Source organism: Vidua chalybeata, chromosome 4 (assembly GCF_026979565.1).
Source record: "Vidua chalybeata isolate OUT-0048 chromosome 4, bVidCha1 merged haplotype, whole genome shotgun sequence".
Taxonomy (NCBI): Eukaryota; Metazoa; Chordata; class Aves; order Passeriformes; family Viduidae; genus Vidua; species Vidua chalybeata.
This window is the reverse complement of record NC_071533.1, coordinates 31,921,246-31,948,440: the sequence shown is the minus strand read 5'-3', so window position 1 is coordinate 31,948,440 and position 27,195 is coordinate 31,921,246. Positions and strand designations below refer to the sequence as shown.

Below are 27,195 nucleotides of genomic sequence, written 5' to 3'. Positions count from 1 at the left end.
ATTGCCTAGCTGCTAAAAAAACAGTTTTACAGAACTATCAGCAAAATTGTCCAGAAGCCAAATTTTTAAACACTGAGGAAACTTGTGCTCTCAAAATAGCTCAGGCTACTTTGTTCCATTAACTGCTCTACATAATTAAAGATACTGTTTACAAAAAAAGATAGAATTAAACACGAGCAGTTTTTTTTCTTCCATTCTCCCTTTTAATATTGCTTGTATGTAAAGAGTAGTCAAATGTGTAACAATAGTTGCTGTTTTTAATGTCCCATTCATGGCAAAAGAGTCTGGTTTGCAGAGGTGCAAGGGCTTAGGGCCAATGTCTGTGATTTTTGTTTTGAAATTAGAAAGAATTCTGGTGCTTGTATTTTTACAATTCTTATGTTAAAATACTTTTTATTCTAAGTGGGATGTATATCTGTGTTACTTGCACATAAAGACTTCCTCTAGAGATTTATTAGTAATAAATGAAGAGCCTATGTTAACAACCAGTTCTGAGATGGACCATAAGAGCTATTCAGTAGTGTGTTACGACAATAACACTAATTTTAAACGAAGAATAAACTGTACTTGCTCAACCAATTAAGTTTGAGATAAAAAGGATTGAGGCATTTATTTATGAAATCTATACATCACAAACGGCATGGGAAGAGACTGCATTATACCTGATATTTTTGTGACAGATTTCTTCATCTAAAGGGAAAAAACCTCACTGCTAGCACAGTGCTTCCAGTCTTTTCAAGATCTCTTGAGGAAGGCTGGTACATGAGTAACAAACATTGGGTTTTCAAAACATATGAGCATTTTATTAGTTTCTTAACTTAGGCAAGTTATGATTCTTTGCTCACTGAAGACAGTGGGAGTCTCTCTGTTGATTTTAGTGGAGTCAGTCCAGGTCAGTTCTCACTGGGATTTGCTTTGCTTCATAAGCCAGGTGATGTGACTGAAGATATCACATCAATCATACTGTTTGCATTTTAAATTAGAACTGAACATCACAAATCCAATAATTGTATAGATTTTAACTGCATGTTTGTGTGGTATCAAACCCTAATGGAAGTTAGGAAAAAGTTTTGAGTCTGAAAGCAGGATTATTTATAAAGGAATGAGTCCACCTTTACTTTACTTACAAGGGATTTTCAGAACCTGCAGCTACAGAAGGCTGACACATAGTATTAGTTATATTGGTGACAGAGCAAGAGGAATTAATCTCAATCTTCCAGATATATAAAATATGTTTTCAAATTGGCCAGGTTGGACAGCCCAGTACCTTTTGAGTTCTGATTTTGTTTCTGTATTTCCCTCAAACTAAATTTGACAGTTGATGGGTGGTTTTGAAACAAGAAACTGGAGGTAGCCCTCACTGCAATTTACTGGGAGTCTTCTCCCCAAATAACTGGCATCATATTAACAGCACAGCTAATTTACAGTTCTGATGATCAAATTGTGCTGATGACCCAGCAGAATGTGTGGAATATGAGAAAAAAGATTGCAACAAAGGTCTTCGAAAATCAGGCAGGAAAAGCATCTATTCAGTCTCTCAGTGGTTCAAAATTTACCTGCATTAAGAATTTTTGCAGCAATTTTTAATTAGTATGTTACGACTACAAAATGGCAACTGACCCAGTGTTGTATCCAGCAGAGATAATTACACAAAAGTTGTTTGACTGAGAACATTGTGCTTTTATCACTGCAATCAATAGTAGGACAATTTTAGTCAGGGAAAGCTGACCCTCATCTAGGAAAAAAACTTGTTCATTCAGCCCTCTAAGTAGAAGGCATATCAGAGAATTGAAAAAAAAAAGAATGTTTAATAATAAAATAATAAATATAATAAAGCAATAAAACAATTTATTATAAATAAATTAAATAATTTATTATAAATTGATTAATTATAAAATAATGAAAATATTTAATTAGGAGCATATGAAAGAACTATTTTGTCTGTGTCTAAAACTATTCTAGGTGTTTTGAAAACAGAAATAACCATGGATCATTGCTGGCAGTGTTAGCTGTCTTTTTCCAAATGCATGGAGTACATTTATGTTATGATGAACTTTTCATATTTTTTTTTCCAATATTTTGTGAGTCAAGATTTGTTCATCTAAAGAAACACACACCTTGTAATGAGAAGCACACTTAGGCTCAGCGCAAATCTTCATCATAAATATTGTTGTTCTTTTTGTTTTGCATTAATCAACTGTTACTTTTATCTATTGTTAGTTTTGTTTTTGTTTTATCATTAAACATCACTGTGAAGGCAGAGATCTCAAAACTCTTCTTTCCATGAATTTGTACTTGGGAATATGTACCTGGCACATTTAGTATGCCAGTGGACGTCAAAGAGTTTGCCTAGAGACTGTTTAGACTGCATTAACACTCATATTGTAGCAATAATGTCTTCAATGTGAGAAATATTTGCTACTTATTTTAGGAACAATTTCCTTGTCAACACTGCCACGACATTATGTGAGCAGAATTTGTGATTATGCCTATCTATCCTTGCTCAGGTTTAAAAAGCAATGAAGTAAACAAAAGTTCTAACCTCCCATCCATCTATAAATGCCAAGTAGTTACAGATTCAAACCTTACAGCTGTAAATAAATGGGAAAAGCTCTTCCCTGGAAAATTTGCCATTATGTTTGAAGTCAAAGATACTAGGTCTAAACAATATCAAACTTGCTCTGCTTTGCCAACTTGATCTTTAAACAAGCTTTGGCTCAGAAGGATGCTGAAATTGCTATCTCTTATTTCGCTACACATTTTGAATTTTGCAAATAGATACAAAAATAACTCCAAATGAAACATGATAGAGGCTAAATTGCATCACAATGTCCTCAGCCTAATTAAGAACTCAGTACTTTAGCAAGGACAGAGCAGAACAGCAGAGTAAAATTTACTGCTATCTTGAGTCTAAAAAAGGAAACTCCTCAAAACCATAAGCTTTATGACAAATTAAAAAACTATATTTTTATTTTAAAATATTATTTTCATGACAGATTGGCAGAGATAATTGCTCCCTCTTGGTGGACTACGTTTTCAAGTTCAAAAGGTGAGATAACATTTTCCACGCACATTTAAGGTTATCCAGCCATCGTTCAGGCAGAGCCTCCCATCACTGCAGGCATGATAAATTGCCAGCTGCCTCCTCTTATTGCAGTTTACTACACTGCCTCAAGCTCTTCCCCATTAGGGTATAGCACACAGTATTTTATTGATTTTGGAAAGCAAACTTGGTGGCAAAGGCATGAATTCAGAGATGAGTGGGTCCACTCTAGTGTGAAATATCAGCTATAATTCACTCCTTTCCAGAAGTGGGAGAAATGCTGAGGCTGAGCTGGCAAGCAGGATATCCACACCCCGAGGTTAAATGCTAACACAGAATTCTGACTCTGTTCCCAACTCTACCTATGATCCTAATTTGAGATCTTCACTACTCTGGACCTTATTTTTATGTTTCTTATTTGGACATGGAAAGGAGGGTGCAAGTGAAAAGGAAGCAAAATTGAAGAGGGCACCACAAAGCCAATCTTTGTGTGCCTAAACTGGATAATGAGCATTGATCACAGCACTTTTGAAAACACATGTCTCAGTGAGGATTTGGTTAATTTGAAATATTCATAATCATATTTTGCTGTTACCAGGCATACAGTGCCTGAGACAAGATTAATACTGCAAATAAGCTCAGAGATTACAACAATTTCTTACAACAATAATTTCTTACAAATATAATCTTACAAGATAACAAATATAATTTCCTTATAGAAATAAAGTGGGGAATGAGACAAATTTGTTCACTAAAAGAAGAAAGGAACCACTACAAGACAGTTGGAGTGAAACTTCTAATGACATATTTTACTTTGCATTTTCATGCTATATAGGCTGGTTTTACTGCAGACTTTAGATAGCGCTTTATCATTACTGTTAGTGAAACAGTTGGTTTACCTACTTTGTTTGAAATACACACACTTAAAAAAAGAGGTATTTTTGAACTGCTGTGAGGGTCTACATGGATTTTTTTCCCTCCCACACTTATTGAGTTTAATCCTGTAGATTGGTCACCTCAAAGTTCCTCAAATTGATGCAAAAGTGTTCAGGAACCAAAAAGTTGAGCTATTTAATTAGAATATCTTGTGGATAAGATTAAAATTTCCATGGTACTGAATGAAACAATTACTACACTGGAATAATTTCATTTTTAATTTCTTTTCTGTAACCAAGACCAATTACTTTAACTGAAAACTAGTTGTAAACTTAAAAAAAAAAACGGGGAGAAGGAGCCAGATATAACTGCTGGCATGAGGCAGGCATCCTGAAGTGATCCTAGGAATGGTGGGGGAAAAACAAAGACATATGGTTTCTTTGTCTCAGGAACTAATCATTGAGGCCCCTTTTCTTGTATTTTAAGTAAGATGAATAATCAAAACCAGAGTTACCCCACAAAGATCTCCCCACTTACTATGTGTGGAATTATTGCAGAAAATCTCCTCAGAACATTCCATATACTCAGACAAGGAAGTGACTCTTTCTTTGACTGTACAACAAAGTATGATTGCCAAAGTATGAATACCAATTTTTGAGAAAACATTACTGCTGAATATTACACTAATGCATTTCTAAGTGAGAAGAAGGGGTCAAGATATGAGAAAAACACAAGTGGCATAGTTCTTCCCTGTGGGTCCATACAATGACTCTTCATCTTCTGTAATAGAGGTTTTCAAAAATCAAGGCTAGCTCATTCTTGAATTACAATACACAGAAGAGGATTCAATATCACAGCTGAATTGCCTTGTATGTTCATTTCTATAGAAGAACAATAAGGCATTACTAAGGACTTTGTTATTCATTGCTTCAGGGTTCAGTACTAAATCACTTCTTGCAGCACTCTCTCTGCTCACTGACAACCCATGTTACTTCTAATTGAATTTTTGAAATTGGTTATTCATAAACCAAGAATATCTCAGTTCTGTGGCAGTAATAAGATGAGATGCAGAGAGCTCTTTCATTAATGGTCTCAATGATCTTAAATTTCTTTTCCTACCTAAAAAATTCTATGATCCTACACTATCTTGTACTTCCCATTACAAAAGTGTGTATATCCTAATTAGCATCGTATTAAGCTGTATCTTTCCGCAAGTCCTTTTATGACAGACTTTGTGGTATTATACAGAAATGAAAAATTGATAAAGCAATTGTTTATTCTCCTTGGACTTAAACATGTGTGGGAATCATCACTGGCAATTTCTGCTACTGTAGGTCAAGATGACTCAGAAAAAACAGAGCAAACACTTTTTGTTCAGGACTTTGATTATTTACAGCAGAAAGTAGGTTTGTAGCACCAGCAAACTGTAAAAAAACTACAAAATGGTGCAGGTCCACTGTATGGGATTAGAATTTAAAATCACTTTCATATGGAGTAAGACCCTGAAATAGCACAGGTATAATAATAAGATACTTCACATAGGTACACAAATCATCTTCATATGCAATGAGAACAACTACTTTCAAAACCTCATTGACTTTGCTGAGAGTGCTGGTGAAAAATACCTTTACCACATTTTGTTTGAAATTTCTTTCAGAAAATTTCTTTCAGTATACATAGCATGATATTTTCACTTAATATTTTAATTCTTCGTGGTCCTCCCCCCCAGATCTGATGTCAACGCGTCTGTCTGGGACACACAAACAGTTCAGCTGCTTGGCTCTGGGGAGCTGGAGGCAGCGTGTGAGGCAGAGCATGGTGCACCTGGCTGCCCCCCATGGCTACAGGAAAACTACTAAGGAGTAAGAAGCCTACTTCCCCTATCTGCCACAGATCAGCAGCTCTGGAGAGCACCTCTGAAATATCCAGGCTGTAAGTAAGGTGGAAATAACAGTAAATAAAATGTGCTAGGGTCAATTTTCTCTCCCGTGGTCTTAGCTTACAACCAAATGGTGAAGCTTTCTCCTCACAGAACACAGGGGCTCCTTTCCAGACTATCCCAGGTCTGTGCCACCTCTGAGCTGTGTCCAAACACTGCATGAGAGATGCTACTCAGCTGTGCCAGGGCCATGCTCACAAAGAAGCAGCAAGGACAGGTAAGTGCCCATGCAAAGCCCTGGCCCTACCAGATTTGCAGTAGAGGCAAAGCCAAAGCCTACAAGCCAGGTGAGGATCACAGCTGCTATCCAGAGAGGCTAGGAGTGACAAGGATCAAAACAGCATGCACAAGTGACCTAAGTGTATGCCCTGGGATTTTTACATTTTCAACCACCAAAGCTGCTGGTAGTGCAGCTTGGACAGTACACTTACAGATGCACATGTTTCTCCCAAATTAGGGCATAAATAATTTCTGAAAAACCTTGAAAATTCTTCTAAATTATGTTTCCCTCATTAAGTCACATTAAGCTTTTCATAAACTCTGTTGGAGCACACATCTACCACTCCCCAGCAACAGTCTTTGATAGATCACATACATCCATTTTTACATCTTTTTTTACAGTTTTTACAGACATCAAAATGACGTGTACAAAGAAGTTCAAAGCAGGGAAAAAACTGGATACTGATAACTGATGCCATATACAAAGAAAAATGTGCCCATTCTTCTTTCCCTAGCAAATGATTTGCTAGGGAAAGAAGGTGGCTTTATTAGCTAAAGCAGACCTGCTGCAACCCCTGCAAAACATGTAACTTTCCTATTGCTGACACTCCACAGCCTCCTGTTTGGTGTGAGCACTGCCTGGGTTTCAGTGATTACATGTGCTAGACACGAAGCAAAGGCGCAGCCACGTACCACAGTTGTCTTCGTCAGCCCGATTCCCGCAGTCATCCTCACCATTACAGTGCAGCTGTTGGGGCAAACACTTTGTGATATTGCCACATGGAAAGTAGCCCAGGGGGCACCCAGTGCCAGCTCCAGAAACATGATCTTCCAAAGAGTCACAGATGACTAAATGGGAAGAGAAAAAACATGTTTATTTTATGATGTGTTTAAAGGTATTTGATATTATGCCTTTGTAAGTACTCATTACATTTGAATGTGAATATCAAGCAGCAAAAAATGTATTAACTCATTGGACGTGAAATTAAAAATGGTATATGAAGTACTTGTTAAACTTGGCAAAACTATTTTATATTGTTAGCTAATTAAAATTTCCTTTGATATAAAGTAAACAGGTAATTCTCAAACAGGTAATTCCCAAACAGGTAATTCCACCCTATTCTTCCTCAGAATAAGATCAAAATGTTAATTATACAAGACAAATGACCTAAGGCCACCATTTTAAAGGATTGTTTCACTATTTATTTTAACAATACACTGGATAAACTATAGGTATTCCTGCCTATGGAAGGGTGGTTGGAGCTAGATAATCTTTAGGGTCCCTTCCAACCCAAACCATTCTATGACATTAATTTGTGCTGAAATTTTAGACCCAGATAGATACCCCCCTTTATACAAAGTCAGATCTAGATATGTTTGATTATATTCTAATTTTAAAGAAACTTGGTATAAATGGATGAAGGATCAAAGAACAAGGCAAGTAGGATCAAATCCATGACACAGTTTTGCTGAAAATTTAGTAAGATATCATGAAGGGGCCAATTATGAATCCCTCAGAGGAGTTGTCAGTCTGATCCAAAAGCTGTGGAGATATTGGTCAGAATGTATCAGTGTGAAATTTAGATACACAGGTGCTGTTCTGCTGAGCCCATGCTTTCTAGGAAGGAACTTCAGAGAACACAGGACTTCATTCAAGCAATGCTGAGGGGAAAGGTTGAGGGATGATGATAAGGGACAGCCAGGGTGGCTGGAGGACTCTGCCAGTCCTCTGTTCTTCAGTTCTCTGTGCTGCAGCAGCTGCAATCACCCACATTTGCAGATGCATGATGCCTTACCTATCCCACCAGTGCACCTGTGGGACAAATTCTGCCATCACCATTTTTTCCCCCCAAAAAACCGTGATTTAACTACTACTTCTGTAATGGATTGCAGGATGCCTAGTCAGATTTCTTGTTTTACAAGACCAACTTCTTCCCAAGAGCATACTATGGAGAGGGTTTAAAATTACACTAGAATTAAATTTGTTCAGTCTACAATACGTTGGAAATGGAGAAAAGCATCATCAGGACAGGACACTATCCAGTGTTCTTCTCTTCCAAAGCTTCCCTAAACCTACCTAGTACCTTTCTGCAAGGGTCTGCTGATTTAATTTTTGAAGCACTTTCAAAAAGGAGTATCACTTTCTTATTAGAGCTACCATTTGACTTAATGCATACTGTCACAAAAAAACCCAAAAATCAAATACAAATTTTATTTTAAATTTCATTGTGATCTTAGAGCAGTTCAGAGACTCTCTATAAACTTTATTAACTGTGATGTGAAGCTTGTTCAGATAGTAAACTGCTAATTCTGAAACATGCAACTATTTTTCCAGGCTATTTTCAAAGACAAAGTATAAATCTTTCACAAAACTTTCCCAGATTAACAAGGAATGTTCTTGGACAACATCTGATTTTTTGCACTCATTTTTCTCTTGGACTAAGAGAAATCACCTGAATTTCAGTCAAGTACTTCAGAATCATAAAAAATCCCTTCCAGAAAAACTTCCAGTTAAGCCCTTGACAATGTTTACAACTCTGAGAAATTGGAGTGTAAGAGCTGTAGCTGCAGAAAACTGAGATAAATATCCACTATATGTACAGAATTATCCTTGCTGTCAGAAGCATCCTGCATAGAAATTCTTATATTCCAGCTAACCACCACTGAATGATATAGAAAAGTTGATTTACTTTTATCCACAAGTATATAACCCATGCAATTACTCAAAGAATATCAGCTCCTTAAGACTTTTATGCATAGGTACCAAAAATATAGCTACATCGTAGTCACAGGGTGAATTCACACTTGCATATTGTTCATAAATTTCTCTGCTGTTCTGTGCTTGTAATCAGAACATTATGATTAACTTGTTCCACCCGAAAAGAAGTAGCAAGAAAACCTTATGTAGGCATACTGTTAAGCAAACAGTGTATGTGTACTATTTAGTGTCTTAAGTCTCTTAGCAAAAAGCTGAGCAGGCAACTGAGGCTCCCTTAAGTGTTACAATCTGAGTACCTACCAAACCATTGGTAAGAGACACCAGTATGGAAAAAAACACCATAAATTAAAACATCCCAAACAGACTATCAAAAAACCTCTCACATTTTGTCAAGCTTTTAATTCTACATGCTAAAGACATATTTTGACTGATCTGAACCTTGTGCTTAAAGGGGCTGATCTCATGCAATTTAAATTTCAAATAAAGGATTTATCTTTTCACAGTGCCATTCAATCATGCTGATTTTCACAGCATGTTCCAAAATTTATTATTACTTATTCAAATAATATTAATCCCTGAACTAATTATTCAAATAATATTTATCCCTGAACTAATAATGAATTTGCTGTTGCATTTTAGAAATCTGTACTTTGCCACAAAGAATAAGTCCCTAATGATGTTCAATGTTTTGAATTCTCTGTACATTTATAGCCTTGATGATATCTGTTCTGAATCTCTGCATTATTCATTTGTGCTATGTTGGATTACCCTGGCATGTAAATATCTGCCTGGGAAAGGAGACAACACAGCTTCAAAACTCAACAACTTCATCCCAGTTGTAAAATCAGTGAAAGCACTGGTCTTTGTCCACTGACTTGTTAACATCACTTTGTTTATGCAAAAAAAGACAGAAGTTTGGACTCTGATGATTGCAGGAGATTTATGTATGGAAAAGCCCCCAGTTCTCCGGGGAAATATTTGGTAAAGCTGACAAAGGTAGACAGGAGATAAAACTGTTGTAAAATGCTAGATAATATTCAAACAATTATCTTGCAGATTGAGGAAATTTAATTTTGGTCTTTTATGTGAGGAAAATGGACAAAGATAGCACTCCAACAATGGAAATTAAAAATTATGGTTATTGTTTTACAAATAAAGAATTTACTGACATTGGAGTTCACCATGACAAGATAGTGATCTATCACTCCATCTTTGTGATGTGGTATTAAAGTTGTTGGCTTTTCTACATTTGATTGATTTTCCACTGTGAAAAAATGGAACCACTCTTCTCATATCTTGTTTGTTCTTATTTTTTAGCAGCTGAAAGAAGATGAAAAGTGATAAACCCGTGACAGACTTGCTTATTAGAAGGTTTGCTTTTACAGATTCCAAGTAAAGAAGCCTCTTCTTTGTATACCTCATATAGAGAAAATCATCTCCTGCCTTCCTGTGACAGAGATAATTGCACACATTTCAGCTATTCTGTACCAGAAAATTTCTTTTCATAATGTTAAGCAAAAATATTAAAATATTTGCAATGTTCCAAGAACAAAGAGAAAAGAAATAGGTGAGCTGGTATCAAAACAGCAAAACCACAAAAACAAAAAAAACCTCTTTCTGTCTCTTGTCTCAATATAGAAAAATGTTCTACTTAGCAGCATGTTCATGATACTGCAAATTAAATATTTCTTACTGTTGTGTATTTAGGGTCCCCTGCAATCCCCCAGATTCATCTCAAATTTTCAAAAAGAAAACAAGAATTCGTGTTGTGCACCTTTTAATCTTGTCCAGACTGGCTGCTTTGAGATGCTTATTGCTATAAGACGTGTGTGGCGACGAAAAAGGTGGATAATTTTCCCTGCTTGTCTTTAAATATACAACTAAGTTAACTCTGCTTTCCTTTGCTAAAGGAATAAGCATGAGTTGGGTTGTCATCTAGTAAAGATGATAAGGCTTTTTATTCTGTTGCATGGATGCAGAATCACTGGGGAAAGAACATGACAGCTCCTCTTTAAACAGTCATAAAATGAAATCGAAAGAAGGAACGCATTTGGGAAAGCCAAGAACAAGATGTTCCCAGGACACCATGGCTTGGCTTCCAACTAAATTGATTAATTAGGCTTGCTAGTTTTGTGCATTTTTTGAAATACAGTGATTGGGTCACAAGTGCTGTTTGAGAAACCAAATAAGTGCACACGTGCACAACAAGAACACAGACTTAACACTTGTAGGTTCTGTAAAACAAGCGAGGATGACTCCATAAAGGGAACAGTTCTGGGCTGGTAGGAGTGAGTCATGAGCACTGAAACCAACCAAAGGCATTACTAGTCACACCAGTCTCAACTGCGCTGCATATAGGTTCAAACAAAGGCATTTCATAATACCAGGAAAATATTTTTGTGTTTTCAAGAATTTGAATGACATGAAATTGAATGTCATGAGTTCAAAATGACTCATAAATTCAACCAGCCAAATAAGCTAACTTGTTTTTCCTCACTTTAAGTGAGTTAGCACTTCAAAAGGGTTGAGGAAATCCAATTGCTTTTTAAAAAGGCTCCTTAAATGGCAAGAATCAAGGACTGATTATGGTACTGAAGAATCCACCCTGTATTTTTCTGATGTAAAATTATTTTACCTACAAAAGCCCAAGTTCTTCACATGCACTCATGCAAAATGGGTGGCACTTTTCCAATTTTACATAACTTTTTTTTTAGTTGTGTACTTCTAAACACAGTGGGAGATGGGCTGGAGAAACAGAAGACTGAAAATATTCTTGTTTTGATACAGAATGTTTTCTTCCAATACAACAGAAGCAACTCAGAAATTATTGAAGTTAAAATTGAAGTAAAAACCTGTAATTTTTGTGCTAGCTTGAATACTTCAAGCTGACAGTTGATTAAAAAATAACCTGTTCTGATGAATGGTATATTAAGGGCATGTGAAATGGCTTTAGAAAACCTTTAGCATAACAGAGAACAAATCTCATAGGCCTATTACCTTCATTTGTAAAGATGAATCATTAGAAAAAGATGATAAAAGTTTACAACTATGAATTTCTTTAACTTACAAGATGTTTAATTAATTATTAACAAAGAATAGAAGTGACTAGTGACTGACCAACTTTGATCAGATGCATTTGAATCACCAAATAACAGAAAAGAAGATACAACTTAAAAAGATATTTTAAAAAAATAATTTGTCTGAATTTGACCATTACGACAATATGTAGAAGCAAATGAAGAGATGGAGTTCATTCTTAGATTAATTTTCCTGGTTTTGTTCAGAATTTTCAGCTTCTTCCCACTAAACAAGGTATTTTTGAGTAATATATTATGGAGACAAGGATGAAGTTAGTCCACTGTATTTCAGGATAGAAAGAAAAAGTTGATTTCTGCATAATTTCATTTAACTCATTATAACTTTATCAGTGAGAATTTTTTTTTTCATCATGTAATTTTGAAAAGACTCTCCTAAAATTTTCTTTTAGGAGAAGCTTTCTAGTGATATCTGGGAAAATTTAACAGGCATCTCATATTATTAAATTTCAATAAAAGTAAAAATTAAACTGTCCATAAATAGAATATTGAAAATAGATTCCAGTTTAATACAAGAACAAAACAGAGTTTATACACTTGTACTTTAGTGCTGTTAATGTGCACACACTTGGGGTAACACCTTGGGCAAAAAAGATCTTGGTCTAGTGGCAATAGATTCTTTGGCATTAATCCTTGAGACAGTGTCTAGGGCTTAAAGGATTTAAATATCTGTACAGGGCACTCACAGGAGTGTAATTTAACTGTTATCACCACACTGCCTTTTCTGTAATTTGCGCCTCCGCTTTGGTAGTTGTCCAGCCCTGAAGTCCATAACATTTTCTAAATGTGCATATTGCATATGTACTGTGGTTTTAATTTTAGGTTTGATTGGGTGCAAGTGACACAGTGTAATTTATTCAGAATGACAGATTCATTTCTAAAACACTAGCAATTTTTTTTTATATTTAGCTATTACTTTTGCAACCAGAAATACATTTTCAGTTTTATTGCAGTACATTTATCTTTAGCAAACTATACTACATGTCACTCTAGGAATATGTAGTACTCGAACTACACAACTAAGTTTATATTTGCTTCCATTAAACAAAATATAGTGCAATGGATTTTAGCAAAAATGGTGCATATATTATGACTCTTACATGCCAATCTGGTAATTATCTTGGATTTTAATTACATAAAGCACCTTCATATCTTGCTGTGGATTACACAATGCTTTCATTTCAGAAGCACTTTCCAAAGTAGAAAATTTGTACTATCTTTTTTGAAAATTTCACGTCCAATCTCACAACATTACTAGTTATCAGTTATGCCACAGATAATTCAGTCTAATTAATCCAGTTAAAGGGTTGGAAGGTCCTTTTTGTCTAACTGCCAGATAAATCCACTCCAGGGCTGGAAACTGCCAGTAGAACAACTCAGACTGGTGACATGGCACATTGCCATAGGATTTGGCTTTTATACCTTTTATTAATTTGTTGTTTTGTTCTGATTGCACAGAATAAAAAGATTCTAGTGTGCATAAAGAACTGAAAGAGATAATACCTCTAAAAGCCCCAATATGAAGTAAAATGAGTTCCATCCACACCCTCAAATTTTGTAGGGCTTTCCCAGATGATGAGGGTTCAGCACAATATCTATCAAAGCCACAAATTAATGAACAGAGCTATACCTTTCTATTGCTCCACTTCCCCTCTTCTTCCTCTCCCCAAATAAACAGAATTTAAATGATATCTGACTACAATTTCTGTTTAGAAACAAGTCCTAGCTCCATATTCTGACATGATTTCCAATAGAAAATACATCAAGGTAAGCTTTCCTTTGCCCCTGTGTTTTTTGTCTCAGTGTAACTCCTCAATTTCACTAATTTCTTTTTCACAGCAGAACAATATCAAGTTGAAAGCTGGCCATATGAAACACTGGGGTTTTGTTCAAGTGGTGTTAGGTATTGAATAGAAATGAGGGCACCAATCCAAATGTGTTAAATACACTGTACTCGTCAGTACCATCCCACCTGGAAGGTCTGGAAAGGGAAGGATTAACCATCAAAATAAAGGAAACTGCTCTTCCAGGAGTTAATTCTTTTTCACAATCACTACTGAGTGTGTTTGGCCTGGTTCTTTGAGCTCCAAAGAGAAAAGAAGTTTGTTGCAAGTAATGTGTTTTTTTTTCCCCTCATTTGAAACACAGCATTTATGAGGTAATGATTTGAACACATGTAATAAAAAAAACACCAAACAATTTAAAAAGACCTCTAAAGCTTCATACCTGGAATGGCATTTTTAAAGTTTTGTAATCCTAGGGTAAATGGTTTCTTCTATTGCATTGTTTGCCAGTTATCTTAAATTATTTTTGTATCTTATAAAATAGTAGTGCGCTAATGAATGTTCTTTTTTTTTTTTTAATCTGAGCAATCCAATAATTGAAAATTTACTTTAGCCAAAAAAATTAAGGACAGATGTTTATAAATCAATTAGTTTCCCTCAAGCAACAATCATTAATCTCATCTAGAATTCAGCATTCTGGATTTCAATACATAAGGACAGTAGAGATTACTGTAAATAAATTAATTTTGAGCTTGCTGCTTTGAGCAAGTTAATCCAGTCAGCCATGCATAAAGTAAACAAAAGTGGAACATTCACTAGTGAAAACTAAATTATTTAAATTACAAACAACAGACATTTGTAATATTTCTCTTAAGTTTCCATAAACAAAAGGCAGATTTAAGTGACTTCATGACACAATATCATATCCAGGAGGAAGTTTGTGTACATGTGCATTCGTGCATGGAAGCAAAAAGAAATCCAGCAGATGAGACAGAAAGTACTTGTAGCAAAGCCTTAAGAGAAAGCTGCAAAGAGAAAAGGGAATTAAATTAGAAAGGCAATGAACATGGAAATTACTTGGTGATATTCAGATTATAGAATTTTCTGAGAACACATTATTTGCAAAAGAACAGAACAGCAAAGAATTACCTGGGTATCATTAACTTGTCCTCAAGGCAGAAACATCCTAAAAGATCATAACCAATTGCCTAATTTTCTTCTGTCAAAAAAGGCAAGCCTGTCTTCCATTTTTTTCCTCTGAAGTATCTACACTCTCACCCCCACCCCAAAACAGAAGTTATAGCTAAGTTAAGCAATTTATTCCAGCTTTGGTATGTTCTTGGGATGGAGAAACAAACCCCACAAAACGTGGTAGAATGAGAATCTTGCAGTGCTGATGATAGAAAAATAGGTTTGAGAACAGCCAGCCCAAACAGTCTGAGGAAAAGAACCTGAAGGGTGGCAGTGGGGGATTCTATTTTCTCTTTCTCTGTCTTCTTTTGCTCTCTAGTCTCTTATTTTGCTACAGAGGCACTAGAGCTAAGCAAGCTGGACATCAGCCGCAATTTCAGATTCCACTATCAGTGTCAAGTAAGTCTTTAAAAAATAATCTGTTATACTTGTTCTAAGACTCCAGACAGAGGAAAAAACGTGTTTTGGGAGCCTTAACACTGTATTTGAAATATGAAACATAATCTGTTTTTTTTTCTCTTTTTCTTTTTTCTCCCTTTATTGTGGTTTTAGTAAAGACTAAAAGGATTGCAATAATAGTTCTTACAATGGAACTAAGCCACTATAATTTGAAATGAAGCTCTGAAGCACACTCAAGATTAATCTTGTAACAATGAAAATACATTATTTCTTGGTCAGCTGGAGACAGGACTGTCTGATATATTTTATTAATTCACATACCTTTCTTACTAAGAACCATTTATAACTATTAAGAATTTAAACTGAATATAGAACTACAAGTTCAGATTTGGGAGGTGGCTGTGCCTTGTGCCCTATGAGATTCCACCCTCCTGAAATATTATAAAGTATGGAACCCTTTGTTGTTCTGTTTTGAAGTAAAATCTGCAAATCAGTTGTAGCAAATCTGTTTTCTAAGACCTCACAGAACTATTTTGAGAAAAATCAATTTGCAGAATGTGCTTAAATAAATGCATTTTTGTTGGATCCTGACTCATTAATCTTTGCTTTATTTTAAATATCACAAGTTTTCCAATCTCTGCTGCATTCTACTATGAGTACACATAACTCACCATTAAAAGTTTTCACACTCCAGTTAAGCACTTAAAACAAAAATTATCTCAGGTTAATAGGATTTCTGACCTTAGTGAAGTGAATAATGTTAGCTGGTTAAACCACAAAACTGGGGACCCATTTAGGTTGGAAAAAGCCTCTGAGATCATGTAATCCAGCTGTTTGGACCCCATGACCAGAGACATCTGACTTATTTCTTCTTTTGCATGTTGTATCAAAATGTGCATGCAGATTAAGAGCAATAGATCTTTAAATGATAACTTGTAGATTTTCTGCATTTATTAATGTACATAAAGAAATATCCCATTAGCAGCACATATTTGGAAGTTTGGATATCCAAATTAGAAAATATAACAAGAAACAGGATTCAGAAGTGTGGCTCCCTTTTGGATGCACTTTGCCTAAACAATATTTTTGTGTGGATTGCTGTGGATTTAACCTCCACATAGTCTATAGTTCCTCCTTCTCTTCATTTCATGCCACGTCATGTAACCTAAAAGAGGATGGTGTCTGCTTCTGACACTGTTTTCTCATTGCCAGCAGTGAGAGCCTGCTCTCTGGAACCAATCTAGAAACCAAGAAACCAATCTAGTTAAATGATGATGTGAAAGCAGTGAATATGTAAATGAAAGATTTAAAAAGAAAAAATGAAAATTTAACCAAATAGTGATAGAACAGAAAGATGTACAGGGTGTTTTATTTTTGCTAAAACATTTTAAGAAAAAAAAAAAGACCTCATGTGACATCTAAGTCTTAGGGGTGTAGAAAAACCAACTATTTAATACTTGTTTCTGGTATGTTTTCAGAAAAAGTAGAAATTGGCCTGTACTCATTCTGCATGGTGCTGAGAATCCATACTGAAGAAAAAGCAGGATTTATAAATGCACTTTTGCAGTGTTACTTGATTACTAGAAAAGAATTCATGTCCGAAAACCAGTGTCTATAATTTCTAGGTAAGACTACATAACAGTTGAATCATATGTTTTACATGGAATTGGAGGCCAAAAAATGAGGCCAAGAAGCGTATTTTGTGGTAGATGGGCCTTCTTGAATAAAACATCTAAAAATGCAGATTATATTTGTCAACTGTATTGCTATTAAGTACTCCAGACTAATCAAGGCATTAAATCATGCGGCTTTTAAATTCATTAATTTAGTCCTTTTCTTCCCCATACATACAAATTTTGACTTTAACTATGATGTGGGAATTTTTAAGGGATGCTGCTATTAGCCTACTCCAAAGAAGAGCTGATCTATTCCTTTCTATTTTTCTTTTTAATTGAAACTGAAAATAAAAAAAAAATTAAAAAAAAAAAAACAGGGCAAAAAATATATTTCTAAGTTTAAAAATACCACTTCCACCCTTCCAAGCACTATGGCTTTTTCCCTATGTTGAGCATAATATTGACAATCAGGTCTGTGATGGGAAAAGTATCCTCTTCCAGGTCAAGCCAGTTATTTCTTCTGCAGAACAGAAGAGAAAGAGGTAATGTTCACCTGCTTTGACAGACTTGTGCATATCTTTGAGCCTCAGTGATTACACAGTCTCTCCCACTCCTAGTGCTGTACTGACACTTGCTCTTCTCTGGAGGAAACACTGACTTGACCGAGATAAACCATTTTGACCAAATAAAGCCTTAGGATTGATACAGAACAGCCATGTGGAACACAACGAACTGTGCTATAGGGCACTGGGTGATTTAACATCCTCTCTGGATAAGCTCTGCTAAGTCATCTCACATGCACAGATCCCTCAGGATCAGGGTCATTCCTGCTGGGCTCTTCTTCCCCCTGCCTGCCCACCCTCACACCCAGACAAGAATTCAACTTGTCTTCCCAGGGTTGGATCTCCCCATCAGGCCACAGCTGATGGCTCCTGAGACTACTCCAAACCCTTGTTTTCCCATCAGTCTTTCTTCCTGGTGTATTTGTCTTGCCCTGTCAGACCAGTCCTGTCATACCAGCATGCTGGACCCCTCATGAGCATTGGGGGAGACACAGCAGGGAGTGAGCACAAGACTCTGCATTACTTCTTTGTTTATACACAGCCACTGTATGTGCAACATCTGTTATTAGCAACATGTAATCTACATCTGAATTCCAACTCAAGATCTTTGTATTTCATACATTTCTGATAACACACTTCACTATATTACACACACACATAACACACCACACTATATTACTAAAGGTATTTTTTTTATGCTTTGATTAGTCTTCTTGTGTATTACTGGCATCTTGCTCTTTAGTTTACAGCTTAACCACTTAGAAGCTACAATATTAAATTCCTAATTAGTTCCTCATACTGCTACAATAATTAGACTTCCCACTTTTAAGTCCTCAGAGATTACTTAGATTACAGTTTAGAATATGATATTATTGCCCACATGGGGAGCTGAAACATTAACATATGTATGGCAAGGGTTTCTGCTAATTTTAGGTTTTTACTTTCTGAATCAGTCAGTTTCACAGACTACTTAGAGCACAGCTTTTACAGATGTCAGTGGCAGCCATGTAATGAACACTGCCATATCAGTGATCAAACCAAAAACCCCAGGAAATCTGCTATATAATTATTATCCAGTTGTAAGGCTTTTAGAGCAAGAAATAGGAAAACTTTTCCACAGCAGAGTTCAGTTGCTTTCATGAAATGGTCTTCATTTTATAATCCCCAGCCTCATCCACATTTTCTTAATCTTCCACAGTAAATGAAGAAGGGATCACACAGGCAACATAATTCACCAAAATTTTTGATTCATCCTTTTAATGCAGGACACAAAACATGTGGTTTTGTGAGTTATAATATGAAGAAGATTTAGTATGAGCACATAGCACAAATTGTGTCCTTTGCCTAAATTCCTAAGGACTGTGTTTACAAAATTACTAACTTTCTCTGAAATAGGTAACATTTACTATTAGAAGAAGAAATCAGTTTCCCTCCAGCATTTTATAACAGGACACCATGCTGCATCACTAGTTCAGATCCTTTAGCTCTCCAGACCTTTGTTTGTTGAGAGGGGACAGTGATCTGACAGTGCTGATTACCAGCCTCTGAGCAGAGGTGCTGCTCTGGAGGAGACATTTTGAAAGAAGTCAGTAAGTCACAGGACAATCTTAGGCTTCATTCTGGCTTTGTAATAGAGAATTCACCCTACCACGCACAGCTCCTTTTTCTGCTCAGGCTCATCTTTGCCTCACCCCAGCTGCTTCACTCCCCATCCTTTCTTGTCTGATCACTACCTGCTTCCCATCATCTCATCCCCTTCTTTCTGTACAGAATCCTGGTTCTGATCTCACCGTCCTCTGACTTCATTCTTCAGATGCTCACTCCTCTCTCTCAGAACTCCCTGTCCTTCTCCTTTAATTAAATTTCTGTTTCCTGCTGGCTCCCTGTCTCACATCCCTGTCCTCAGTCTCTACTCTCCCAGGCTAATAGTCCTCCTGATTTCCATTTCCCTTTCTAAGTAGCATTAGTCTTTTCCCTCAACTCTCTGCTCCATTGTCCCATCTACCTGTCCCTTTTGTCTCTGCTTTCATCATTCTTTTCCATTCCTTCCCAATACATTTTCACCTCATCTGTCTTTCAGACACAACAATTATGACTTCCTGATCCTCTCAGCTTCCCCTGCTTCCCAGCCTTGCACTAGCTATTTCAAAGTCTGATTTGATGGCTTCAAAGTCATGGCACTCAAGAGAAAATGCATGCTGAGATGACTGGTGACAGATCCTCTGAGCGTCACGTTGGTCTCTAGCAGTAAGTAACATCTATTAGAAAAGGTTATTTTTACTTTACTGCAACCAGGCTTGAGCAGCCTCATCAGCTCTAGTGGGATGGCTGTCAGAGGATTGTCTCTCAGGCACAGTGGTATTGTAGAGGGATACTTCAAAAGTACTGTTTAAGAAAATGCTTTGCTTTATACAAGATTATCCAAATTGATCAATGTAGGCAAAATAATGATTCCTCATATTCAGAAAAAAAAATTTGGTAAAGTTTTGCTTGTCTTCTTGTTCAAGGTCCACAGATTGCACATGAAATTTCAGAGCAAATGGTTCAAGTCTGGTAGAGTTGCTATCAACAGTCAATACAGGTTTTCAACTTGGGTAGCTCCTGGGGCTGTTAACAAAGAGGGGAAAACATTCTTGCCCAAGCAGCAGTTGCAGGATCTAACTTTCAAACCTTCAGTTTACTGTTGTGTAGATTTTTCACTACCCTCTAACTGATACTAGGGTAAATTTTCCTCAGGAAATCCAGCTTGCATCCCCGATTTTCTGTAAGTATACTGATTTTCATGTTATGCACATGTATATTCACAAGATGCACATTGTTCTTCTAAGTACAGGAAAGCCAGAAAGATTAATGTCCAAGTTAAATGAAAGAAATAACCAAATATTATTATTACACAACGATTATTTGAGCTTGTGTAAAGGCTGAAGTAATTTCACTTTCCTATTTACAAATCTGGAAGGAATCTTAAAATATGCTACAAACTATGTAAACAGGAGCACAATCATAAACTTGCAATTTTCTGAAGGATTCAGGCTTGTCTCTTTCCCACATTTGACAGAAAGCATTTGGTATAAAAGATCTTGGCCTTGAAAACAGCTGTCACCTGCATGAAGTACCAGAACAAGTAATGAGATTCAGATGGTTTAAAGAAAGTTGTCCTTAGCATTTTAAAGTGAGCGTAAAGGATGGAAAAAATATGAGGGGAGAACAGACTGAGGAGGCTAAAGGAGCTGGAGGTATTAGCAGAAATAGGATTGGAAGCATCAGGCAGAGGCACAGAGCATAAGGGGTTAAAATTGTAAGAGTTGTAATTGTTTTTCACAAGGAGCCTGCCAAATCCCTTTTGGAACTCACTTTGAATACTGTTCACTACTAATGTTCTTCTGTTTTGCTTAATGATTGATAAATGAATTGTTTGAGATCCTGTCACTTAGCCAAGGTCCAGGAGGATAAAAAAGCTTTTGTCCCCAGAAAGCAAATCAAAGGGACTCTGAAGGCACAACTGTGCACTGCAGTGGTTGCAGCAGTTACAGCTGATTATTTTCCTGAGAGAAAAGATGCAGCAGCATCCAGTGCAATGCCAGCCACACACCTGAAGTGACCTGCTAGCTTTGCAAGGGGGGGTGACCCACCCAGGCAGAAGTTCATCCTGGCTACACATCCAGTGCTGCCAGTTCCACAGCTGGAGTCTGAATTTACTTATCTCCATGTTACAATCACTGCTGTTGTGCTGACAAAAATCATGACACAGATGCTGCTTTGTTTTCATAGAAAGCTCTACCTGGGATAGTGAATTCCACTTGGAAAGATTGGCAGGTGGTTGCCAGTACATACAAAGCTCGATTGCTTGAATGAATTTGATTATTTAGATTTTGGAGGGAAAAGTTTTTCATACAAAAAAAAAGATTTATTGAAGGATCTCAAGGAAGAGACTAAAAACAGTGATTGAACTTCAGCTATAGATGGAAAACTAAAGAGACGGGTAGCTTTTGTACCATACATACTCCTTATTTTACTTTTTAAATAATTTGTGAACTTTTTAAAGGATCTGTGACTTTTTAGAAATTAAAAAAAATACCAGCACTAAACATAAAAACCACAACAAAATGCAGCTGAACTTGCAGCAGTCCACCAAAAAAAAAAAAAATTCTATTTTTATGGACAGCTATCCTTACTCCAGGAATGTTTAATATCAGCTAGCCTAAAGGCTTGAGAAGAGCTGATGTCTATTGAGCAGATGAAATCAGCTTGTAGGTGTGGTTATAATTTGCATTGCTGGCTAAAGCTCTGAAAGGCAGTGAAGCTGTGAACAGTGCACTGAGCAAGGCCAACAGGTGCCAGAGACTCCAGGCATGAATGTGCTTTAAGCTATGAATTCACTCCTCACTTTAACAAATCTAGATAAGCCATGTGGTTTCCTCATAAGTATAATACACTATATATGATGTATAAACCTAGAAAGGTAATAGCCATCATAACTAGTAGTCTTGTAGTCATTCACAGTCCTCATCTGCTGTGCTATTTCGCAGTATGCTTTAATATATTCCAATATGTTTAATAAACTCCATAGCAGAGATGAATTTAACAGCGGAAATGATAGCAACAATTTGTGCATATTTTATGAATGTTTCTATGTTTTAATGATTTGGCACAGAAAACAGTAATGTGAAGGGCTTAATTTGTTGAAAACACTTAGCCTTTATTCTGCATAACTGGAAGTACTACTTTAAATTTTGAATTATCTCACGGAAAATGCAGGTGCATATGAAACCAGACCTTGCTCACAGGTTTGTTACTATGTCATTATTGTTGCTTTCTTAATTCCAAATACATTAATATCACTTTTTTTTTTTTTTTCATGCATGCAGCTTGCAATTATATATTCCTCTAAACCATACAGGAGCTGCTTAGAGTTTTCCCACTGATTTAACTGTGTTTTGCGACTAGAAAAAGAGCTGTGTATGGAGCTCTATTTCCCAAACTCCTAGTGGGGGCAATACCCCTTACAAATCTTCTCTTAAGCAGCATCATATGAACACATGAACCCAAAATTATTTCATTTAAAAACAGGAAAGAGAACAAGCTGTTGCACAATACAAAAGAAGATGACAGAATTCAACCTTTTGCTCTTACTATGTTAACAAAACTGCTCACGCAATCAATGAAACACTACTTTAGTATTGACGTTGTGCAAGAGAAAGCAATTTATAATAATTACAACTAAAGAAAATGGTAATCATTAGGAATGTTCAACATACAGATCAGCATCAGCATCTTCACAGGGACAGCTTTGCCAAGTCATAAGAAGCACTTACAAACAGGGTACTCAAAAAAAATGAAGAAAGCACAGCTGAAATAAGCAGTATGTCTGGTTTAACTCCCACCACACTGATTTGCATCTGAAGGGAAACTAAAATTGAATTCAGTCTCCCTCTTGCATGTTATACTGCCTATCATGCTAAAAATTCCCATTACCTGAACACATTCTGCCCTCTGAGAACTACCTATTCTAGTAGCACTTTCACTGTATCACTTCAAACTACTGAACTGAGTCTAAAATGTGGATTTCATGGCATCTGAGTTAAGTCAGTTCTGCAGGTACCTTCAATAAACATTTACAGCAAGTATTTATGCAATATTTAAGCTCTTTCTCATTTCTAAATTTCAGCTCATAACTATTCATAGTAACACTCAAGGCATTAAGTGCAAAAAACATCTGATCTTGACATGTAGCTAGTAACCTAGAGGGACTGCATTACACTTTGATTCTATTGAAAAATAATTGACATGAAAAAATGCAAAATAACAGTGAGATATCATGTTTTTTAAAAGAAAGCCGCTCCTGAAGTTTATCAGCTATCTGCTTTGCAATGTTCAAAACAAGAAAGGAAGCCAGGGACACTTACCCTTGGTACCAATAAGCAAGAACATGTAGAAGCAGCAGTTGGGTGTCATATCTGTCCTTCAGCGATTCAATGAATAGAGTCAATGAATGTTGTCCTTCGAACTGCACACCAGCCGGAGTGCTGCACGTACAGTCTGCCTCTGAGAGCCCTCAGCAGTGTGTGAAGAGAGCTCCCTTCTCTCCCTGCCTTCCTCCCTACTCGCCTTTGCTCTAGGTCTCCCTCTCTCCCCGTCTCTGGCACACAGGCACACGAAAGTTTCCAGGATCACACTGTCTCCTCAGGCTCTGCCTTACAGGCTGGGATCTGCTCTGTGGCAGGCAAAGGCTGGGCTGTGTGCATGGACACGGCTCTGCCCCAAGCAAAGCTGCTGCTGCTGCTGCACAAATCACAGCCAGGTCCCAAGAACTGTTATCAATAGTCCAAACGTTTTTCCTTCTCTTTTTTTTTCTCTTCTTAAAATTGCAATGCTGCAAGAGGTCTGAGAAGCACAGTTTTATTTAGTCAAATCTGTTTGAAACCAAATGTTTTCTGTAGTTTAGATAAAAACTGGAGGTTTTTCAACTAAGGGGAAGTGAAATTTATAAATACAGTCCCTTTGTAGCAATCCAGACACTCACTGAAATACAGAAAAATGCACAATGTAATTTATTTCCAATATCAGCATGTAACTACTTTTACACTCTTACCACTCTTCATGACTAATACTAAGGAGAACAATCTGAAAGAGCAAAGAGGAGTGTTCAAAACCCATATTCTTTATGAGGAAAAATTTTTTAACAGATTTTTGTCTTACTTGAATACTTTGAGACATTCCTATCTGGCCCTTGATTTTACTGTCACCAGTAGATCATGGTATTCCCCATTACATAAACAGTCAGAACAGTTAAAATCTGTTTTATGATGTGAAAGCTAACATTTAGCAGTACAGCAAGACATGCTTCAAAACAAGTTGGTCAGTTGAGATGAACTCGAGGGAGGAGTTAAATTTTATGTGGACTCAAAGAGTTTCAGACTTTTAAGTTTTTTTTTAAAAAAACCAGCTTGTCAGGATGCCAATGGTCAGGAAGCACCTGTGAGCAGTTATGTCAGGTACTGAAGAGCTTCTCTGACTAAGGAAATATGTGCATACAAGAACACATCCACAAAATGGTGAATTTAGAAAATTAGAAAAACCTTTATCACAGCTGAAATCTAAGTCTATGTTGTTGCTATGGCAAAGTTGTCTACAAAATAGGCATTATGAACTGCCAGCCTCTTGATTTCTGATATAAAAGAATACAGAACAGAGAGGGCTTTACAAAAAGGTTGTTGTCTATGGAAACCTCAAGAAATACTTTGACACCTACTATAACAAACAGCACCAGTACTAAGCAATCTACAGGCATAATGGATCAAAAGGATTAGACAATTATAAAATATTTCTTTTATAAGGTGGGGACTAGCTTTTGAGCATATCAGTTAAGATCACACTTGCTTCAAACAACTGTTTAAGAGTTAATCTAACTCCTACATACTCTAGGGCTAATGTCTCTGCTGAAAACTCTTCCAAGGTGATAAAACAGAAGAAGAAACCGAACCAAGAAAGTGAATAAAAAGTGAAATACTCTTTCAATGAAAAGTAAAATAAAAGCTTTACCTCTTCAGTGCAGGGTGAGACAGAACTTACATTCTAAATAAAGGATTTTCTTCCTTGTATAGTTTCTTCTGTAGCTTTCTGCTTCTGATCTAGTCATAATTACTTGAGATGTGTAAGAATCATACACATGTTTGGAATAGATCCTTTCACCTGATAGTGTAATAAATCAAGCAAGCTGCTTCTTTAAAAAGCAGTCTGACCCACTACAAAAGTTGAAAATATTCTACCTCAGAGTAAACAGGGAAAACCCCCAAATGTGGTACATACCACTCACACATATTTTTTGAAGCTCAGCCCCAGTGGGAGTTGTCACTTTTCAGCCTTCCTCTTTTTCTAGGACCTTTAGCAAGGATACTCATTAATTTTGCTGCAAATAAACACTTGCTGTATGGAAAATCCACTAAGATCTTCTCTCTTCTAAAACTCTTGCACTTTCATAATATCACAAACAGAAGCTGCAGCAGTTTCCAGCCCATTCTCTCGGTATAATTATATTTAAATCAAGAAGCTAGAGTTACAAACACACGCGTTGCTGAACTGTGGAATGCAGAGCAGGAAAAGGAGGAGACACCAGCTTTTGAAAAGTCGTTTTGGCCTACCTTAGTTGAATGCATTTTTGCTTCTTATTAGAAGAAACATGTCTGTGTATTAGAAAGGCAATAATTTTCCTCCTGACTAAAATGTAAAAAGTTATGGCATGTTGATGTTTAAGAACTCTTTTCAAGAAAACAATAGGCTTTATAGACTAATTCCTTACACAGTAAAGAACTAAATCATCAGACTTACATGTTTTTCAAACAGCTTGGAGAAGACATTAGACTTCATTGGGAGAGTCAGTATTTGCTTTTATTTCTACTTACAGCAGTTCTATAATTAAAATTCAGTCTAAAGAGTATCTAAACTGAAGGAACTTAACTGTCACATTTGTGGGGGACAACCCCTTCCAAACATTCAACACTGTGCCACCAAACCACAAACTACCAGAATACATTAATGTTTCATTAAATCCAAATAATTGCCATTTGCTACCAAGAAGAGTCACCTCATGTGTCTATGACAAAGTGTTCATAATCAAATTTTGAACTAAGAATTAAATAACTGCAATTATTAGACATTTCCAATTAAGATGCTAGTGAAGCTCCAGCACCTTGTAGTCTTTTTTCTATTCACATTAGGTGCTAGGTAGAAGTAACTTCACAAAAGCAAAGAAATCATAGCTGCAGGCATCACCATTGTAATTTTCATTATTAAAAATACACTAAGCTTTAAATCTGCTACAAAGGAAATAAGTTAAAATTCCTTTTCAGCTTGAAGAAAAAAGGTTTACTTATCTGCAGGCTGCAGCTACTCCTTTGAAGGTTAACAAACACTGTACACTGAACTGGCTCGATGCTACAACTGATAAGCTTCAAGCAGATGCAGTACAGGTAGGAGAAAAATTGTATCTCTAAGTTTTAGCCTACATGAGGCAGATAGATTCAGCCAAAGTCTACCTGATGCCATACTTATCCAAGTAGTGAGTAGTATGGATCTCAGCTATACTTCTGCTCTTTCCTAATGCTGGAATTTTCCTTGGTTTAATTAGGAATGCTTTCAAAGATGCTTAATGTCATGCATCAAATCAAAGACCCACAAGGCAATTGCTATGCCAATGGTGGATTTATTACTAAGAGTTGCTCATTAGGCAAGGCAAATTTTCAGCTGAAAATGCTGACTAGATTGTCAGCTGTTTTGTTGTGTTTCTAGTGAAACACAAAAAAGTGCAGGATGAAGCACTGAAAGTAAAACTGGGCCCATGTTGCCATCTGCAGTCATGAAGATTATGTAGTTCATACTTAGAAATGACAGCCCCAGAAGTGACCCACTTGTTTTCTCAGCCATTTGATCACCAAAATGTGGGTTTTGTATTATAACTATGTGAGTAACTAATGTACAGATGAGGCTTCAGAACACAGCATTTAAAATCTAAATCCTTCATGGACACATCAATCCTACAATCCAAAAGATTTAGCTGTGAAAACAAACATAATTGGCTTAATTGTATTTAATTTACCCTGCATTCAAAGTTCTGTCAGTGTACTTTGCAGACAGTACAACTGAGAATAAGACATTTGTATTTTACAGGGCAACTCTTACCTTCAAAGGATAGATTCCTCATTTAACACCTACATCCAGGTTCCCTGAGTTCAGAGAAAAGCAAACTAAAGGA

General features: G+C 36.4%; 1 protein-coding gene across 1 annotated transcript in view; it reads right to left on the bottom strand.

The window, feature by feature from the left end:
- Positions 1–27,195, bottom strand: part of RXFP1 (relaxin family peptide receptor 1) — a 96,948-nt gene that overhangs the window by 21,406 nt on the left and 48,347 nt on the right. The window contains exon 2 of the mRNA XM_053941628.1: positions 6,771–6,926. Coding sequence (XP_053797603.1) covers positions 6,771–6,926 — 156 coding nt within the window. The remainder of the gene's footprint in view (positions 1–6,770; positions 6,927–27,195) is intronic.